General features: G+C 36.8%; 3 protein-coding genes across 3 annotated transcripts; 1 reads left to right on the forward strand and 2 right to left on the reverse strand.

Moving 5' to 3' along the window:
* Positions 1-128: 128 nt before the first annotated feature.
* RAD54 (DNA-dependent ATPase) lies at positions 129-2,660 on the reverse strand (the record flags this gene model as incomplete). Its single annotated transcript, XM_020218305.1, has 1 exon — positions 129-2,660. The coding sequence occupies one exon, from the start codon at positions 2,658-2,660 to the stop codon at positions 129-131; it is 2,532 nt and encodes an 843-aa protein (XP_020078963.1).
* A 201-nt stretch (positions 2,661-2,861) lies between these two features.
* Positions 2,862-4,172, forward strand: HYPBUDRAFT_146282 (uncharacterized protein; the record flags this gene model as incomplete). The annotated part of the gene is made up of 1 exon (XM_020219953.1): positions 2,862-4,172. The coding sequence occupies one exon, from the start codon at positions 2,862-2,864 to the stop codon at positions 4,170-4,172; it is 1,311 nt and encodes a 436-aa protein (XP_020078964.1).
* Positions 4,173-4,425: 253 nt separating this feature from the next.
* Positions 4,426-6,295, reverse strand: CUP2 (Cup2p; the record flags this gene model as incomplete). Its single annotated transcript, XM_020220502.1, has 1 exon — positions 4,426-6,295. The coding sequence occupies exon 1, from the start codon at positions 6,182-6,184 to the stop codon at positions 4,427-4,429; it is 1,758 nt and encodes a 585-aa protein (XP_020078965.1). The 5' UTR covers positions 6,185-6,295.

Raw genomic sequence — 6,295 nt, forward strand, 5'->3', positions numbered from 1 at the left:
CAGATAAGCCCAAGGAGGTCTCGGAGTTTTGTTGAATGTCAAAATCAAGGGGACAAACTCGGTAGAATATCGAATAGAAAGACTGGAGGATCTTGGGGGAGCTTGGGAAGGCTAGTTGAGATGATAGGTTAGTAGTCCTCAACATGCGAAACGTATTGGAAAGCAAAGGAGATATCGTCGAAGTTAGATTCGTTTTGAAGTAAACGATCTTCATTTCGGATGAGTGAATTATGATCGAGATGATTCCAGGTGGTGGCGTCCCCATATAGCATGGCTGGGGCTTTAACAAACTGACCCGAGTCAGAACGACATCTTTTACAATTGTAGGTATCATGGGTATTGCATTGAGTATCCGGTTGATATTCAAATAACATTTTAAGACTGTCTCCACTAAAGATTCTCTCCACATCTTCCTTTTCATCAACCACGCAACTAGACAAGGACATTTTCATTGATTGACGTTGAAAGATTTTTTCTTCAATTGTACCAGTAGAAATGAATCGATAGATGAAACAATCTTTCTTTTGACCGTCTCTCCACACTCTTGCTAAAGCTTGTTGATCGGCAGCAGGGTTCCAGTCGGGATCGATCAATACTAAACGATTGGCACCAATTAAATTAATCCCGCAGCCACCGGCTTTTGACGATAATAAAAAGATGAATTCATTACCTTGTGGATCGTTGAAACGATCAACTAATTTTTGACGTTTATTGATATTCATTGTACCATCAAGTCTTAATGCCCCGTATCGTTTGTATCGACACATTTTTTCAATTAAATCAAGTGTTTTGGTATAATTTGAAATCAAGACGATTTTATCGTCCGTTTGTGTTTTTATTTGATGTAAAAATCTCTCTAGAACACTAAATTTCCCACTAAACCATGTTTGTATTTCTCTATTACGTCCACTGCCTTCATTAGAAGAAACGTAATCTTCGGGTAAAACATTTTCACTACCCAACAAATCCTCTGGAAGTGATAGTAAGTCAGGATGGTTGCAAAGTTTTTTCAACATATCAATGGCTTTTAATGGCTGCGAACCAACACCTTTCAATAATTTTTTGATTTCGGGTGACGTTATAAAATGTTCGTAAAGCTTTTTTTGCATTGGTGATAGTCCAACAAATACAACATATTCATATTTGAGTGGTAAATATTTTGATAGAATATCATTAGTTCTTCTAATAATGAATTTTGACACTAATTGTGATAATTCATTCAATTTTAAATCACCTTTTTCTTTCTCTTTATCAGTGGCATCAGCGTCTCGACCTCTTAAAATTGCATTTTCAAAATTTTTTCTGAAATCATTTCTAGTTCCTAAATAACCAGGATTTGCAAAATTTAATAATGAAAAATATTCTGATAAATCATTTTGAATTGGTGTACCCGATAAAATTACTCTTCGGTCACATCTTAAAGAATTAAGTGCAGTGAATGTTAAAGAGTCACCATTTTTCAAACGATGTCCTTCATCAGCCAACATCAAACCAACTTCTGTTCCTGCCAATTTATCAACGTTTCTTCTCAATGTTTCATAGGAAATAATAAGAACCGGTCTAACAATATTACGGCCCGATGCAACAGACCATTGCTGTAGAGCGCTTCCCAAATCTGAACTTTTAGTAGACTTCCCATCGACTGCCAATGGTGTTAATACTCCTTCTCCAAGCCATTTCACTATTTCGTTGGCCCAATTTCTTACTAATGAAGATGGACATACAATAATACATTTTTCAATGGTTTTTCTACCTCGAGGACTTTGTCTTAATAAAGTCCACATTAAAGCCAAACACTGCAAAGTTTTCCCCAACCCCATTTCATCTGCCATAATACACCCTTTAGCTCTAGCGTCGATCAAACCGGCAGTACACCTATATAAAAATTTGACTCCGGCGACTTGATGAGGTCTCAAAATTTTCGCTAGTTTAGGATCAATTACAACTGGTACATCAGGATACTTTGAAGCTACTTCATCAGGGTTTTTGCAAATCCCTAACATTTCGGCTAGTGATTTATGAGTCTTTCTTCTCTTTGTAGGTGGCTGTTCTTCCTCCTGTACTTCATCATTCTCGGGATTGGGGGTTGCTTCTTTAACCTCTTCTTCTATCTTTGGAATAACGTCCACGGTAGGGTCATATAATACAATTGCAAATTCACTAGTAGGATCATGTAGCGCTCTAGGAGGCAAAATCATTTTCCGTCTTGTACCTAGAGGTGGCGGGGGCCCTCTTGATGTATTTTCGAATTCTTCACGCTTCTCGCTATCTCTTGAAAATGGAATCGTGAAACTTCTTTTAAACTTCTTTTCAGTATTCACCACCGAATCTGAGTTGAATACGGATCTCGGTAATAACGCTCCCTTCTTTTTCACTCGAATAGCATTTCCTTCAGCATCGACTGCGGTTTCGAAACCATCATTTTCATTGGATCCATCCATAAGTGAATAATTCACAACTTTGGCTCTCGCCGCCCTTATAATTTTCTTTGAATCAACACTTCCAGCACCTATGGTATTAGATCTATCAGCAAAGGGAACCCTAAAGGGTTTGGCCAATCTATGTGCTCCATCTTTGATAGGTGGGGGTCGTTTATCTTTAGGTACACCGGCCCCAGACCCAAGCGGTGTGGTGAACTCTTTTAATAACTTTCTAGCCATGGAGTCTCCTAGTCTTGATCGTATAGGATAAAGAAGATGTAGTAAGCAGACGCGTTGAATCAAGATTACAAAAGTAAACAGAAAGTGTTGATGGTTTTTTTTGCGCATCTCCAACAAACGATAAGGGATAGTCATCGCTGAAAAACACTGGTTTTTTGTTCACCAGGCTGCTTCTTAAGGATATTGAGGGTAATTTGCAGGATGGACGAGATACTAGCAAAAGCCAGTAGCCAGGCGGTTACGTTTGCAATAAGATCGGGTATCTCTCTTGCTTCAGGGTTTGCCATTAAGACCGTTACGAAGTTTCTTGACAAGATTCCGGAGAATGAAAAACGAAAGATAATAAACGGTAGGAATAAGATCCAGACTAAGGTTAGCATCTTGTCGGTATCCATTGACTTGGTGAAGTTGGTTGCCGCTAGGGGGAATACCTCGTTAGGGTCAACTATTGAGTTGATTGATTCATTGAATGAGGAGATTGATTCATTTGATAAAGTGATGAACGATATAGTGCAGAACATAAGTAATATAAATGAGAAAGAGTCGATTCAAAAGGTTGAACGGATGATGAAGGATTTGCTAGAAAATATTAATGAAGCAATACCCTTAATTAACTTATCGCTTATTACTTGTGGGGTGAGTCTCGAAGGTAATTTACCGGATAATGTATCACCAGGAAGGTTATTACAGGCCAGTAACTACTTGATAAAATCCAATGAAGCTTTCGATAAGGCCAAAATTGAGACCAAGGTTGGGCCTATGTTCGACCTTGTATTTTATTCAATTTTCTACAATCCTAGTAGATTGAAGTATATTACCGAAGAAAACCCATCAAATTCTCAACAGGAGAACGATTTGCTTAGTATTTCATGGAAAGAAGACTTTGCTAGATGTCTGGGACAAATTGTAAGGACTATTGATGCTGATCGAAGCTATGCATATAAATTTCAAGTGACTGAAGATTTCAATGATGGAAGATACCACGAAGATGACGTCATGCCGATGGTAAAATCGTATAACATTAGTCTGGTTAAAAGGTTATTTTTCAGTGCCAGTGGTAAGTTATTACGTTTGGAAAGCCGTACTTCCCCAGTGTTAATTTTCAAAATTGTTGATGAGGCTACAGAAAAGGAAGAATGGGTTGCATTTGGAGAAGTTGGGAGTAACGAATTTGATGACGACGATGAAGAAGATGAGGATGAAGACGATGAAAAACAGCAGACAAATGAGGAAAACACGGTTAAAAATACGTCATTGTCATTATTAGAGTATTTGGTAAGATTAAGTACATTGCAGGAGCACGATTCGAAATCAATATTAGACATAAACGATGAGAGAATATCACTTTATCTAAAAGATGAAAGCACAAGTGCTAGCATGGCCAACCAAGGAATCATACCAAAATCTAAAAAGGTCCTCGAAGCTGAAAAGAAGAATAATGACAAGACTGAGAATATGCTTTCCATGAGCTCCAATGTAAATAGACTCGAGAATTTAAATTTACATAATTAGTTGCTAATAATATAAGGGAACCCAATCTTGGGGCATAAAGTTCGATTCTATTAAAAGAGCCCGGAGTATGCTAATATCAAAAAGAAAAAAGAAAAAAAAAAGGTAAAAAAATGACAAATAAATAAGAGTATGAATACCTAAATAAATAGAATAAAACAACAGTGAAGAAAATAAATAATAGTAATAATAGTAATAATAAACAAAAGAAAAAGCCTATACAAATATATAAAGACTATAAAATAAAAATAAATTTATCAAGCCTCTTTATCTTCGAATTTAACTGGCGACATCATCTCGTTAAAGAGAGGAGTTGGTAAATCAGTTAAATTTTGAGTGTAGAAAGAGTTTAAGTAGTTATTTGGGAGTGATTGATCATGCTGATTTGATAATTTATCCAAGTCACTAGTTTGAAGAGGCGAAAATTGTTGACTTAAAATTTTTTCTTGATTATTATTATTGAAACTTTCGTTATGATTCAACTTTTTCCTTTGGTAGCCATTTTGCAGTGGTTGTCTAGAAGGTAAAGAAGACGAATGTGCTGTAACCGAGGGGGATGATTCAATAACACTATTTTCTTTTCTTATATTTTTCAAGATATCATCATAACTATCTAATTTCAGATACGAGTTGAAATCAATTAAATTAGAGATATTATTGAATTGATTATTATTTTGTTTTTGATTATCCGAATGATATACTTGGTTTTGTAATTCTTTGAAGAAATCTTCATTATCATCTTTTTTCGAATCATTTGAAGGCATTGATAATTGTTGTTCATCACTTTCTTCTGCTAAATCAAAGGGAGGGAACGCTGAACTGTTTGATTGATTTGGAAGATTAAAGGAGTTATTGAAGATTTGAGAACCGTAGTCGATGTTATTTGATATATTTGAAGAATTCGAAGCGGTTGATAAAACGCTTTCCGGTCTCTTAGGCCGTATTGAAGAATGAGTTGCCGTATGTTGCGGAGGATGAGGATGATGGATTGGCTGGGATTGCGGGTGGGCATGGTGTTGAGGTTTCAAAGGTTTAGGATGATGAGTATTTTGAGTGTCGTTACTATTTGGGGTTGGAATCGACAGCATTGGTAAGGATTTACTATCATCAAAACTGCAACTACCCACCAAGGGGAAAAGAGGGAACATATTTTCCACCATATCCACGTCTTCAGAATCGGAGCCCAATATTTTTTCTGAATCAACTTGTTGTTGTTGTTGTTGCTGTTGCTGTTGTTGCTGTTGTTGTTGTTGAGGTAATTCTTGAGAGTTTTTATTGGCATTTCTATAAATAGGGTCATTAACTTCGTTATCATTATCGTAGAAATGTTGATTAGATTTATCATGAGATAAATGAGGCGGAGATAAGTTGTGATTTTTAATCGGATCATCTTTTAAACTTGAATCACTGAAATTATTTGATTGATGATTATTTGAGCTTGAAGGCGATACCCCCACGCTATTTAAGTTCAAGTTTAAGTTTGAGTTGGAGCTTTCAGGAACACTTGGAGAAAACAAATCAAATAACCCATTACCCGCTTCAAAAGGAACCACTACATCTTCAATAACGTAATTTGAACCAATATTAGCAAAAGCGTCATCTTTAACTGCGCCGTTATTTATAAGCTCCGAGTTATTATAATTGATTGAGTTGATCGAAGTCGAGGAAGAAGAAGTTCCATTAACTTGATTAATTTTAGTCAACGATTTCTTTTTCGACTTATCGGCGGCAGCGGCAATCTTCTTCGACAGATTGGAAGAGCAGGTACAATGGCTGTTTTTATGACAGAGACAAGACGCAAGATGCATTCCTGGAGATTTCCCCTTCTTCCCACACGTACAAGTAACATGACTATGTTTATGTTTCCGTTGTTCTCGACAATGCTGACACTGGGAAGCAGGACGACCCTTGGGCTTGATCATGGTCAAGGGTTGATCGGTGTGGGTGCATGTGGTCACCCTATGGCCTCTAATGCATCGTTCACACGCATACTTGACTCCGTTGATAAGCACCATCTTGACAACTAATCAATTTTCCTCGATATCTTACTATCTGTATCCTAATCACGATTTCGAGCTCTCTATCAACAGCACTATACCAATATCACTATACCAATATCACTATAC

This window comes from Hyphopichia burtonii (genome assembly GCF_001661395.1).
Source record: "Hyphopichia burtonii NRRL Y-1933 unplaced genomic scaffold HYPBUscaffold_1, whole genome shotgun sequence".
Lineage (NCBI taxonomy): Eukaryota > Fungi > Ascomycota > Pichiomycetes > Serinales > Debaryomycetaceae > Hyphopichia > Hyphopichia burtonii.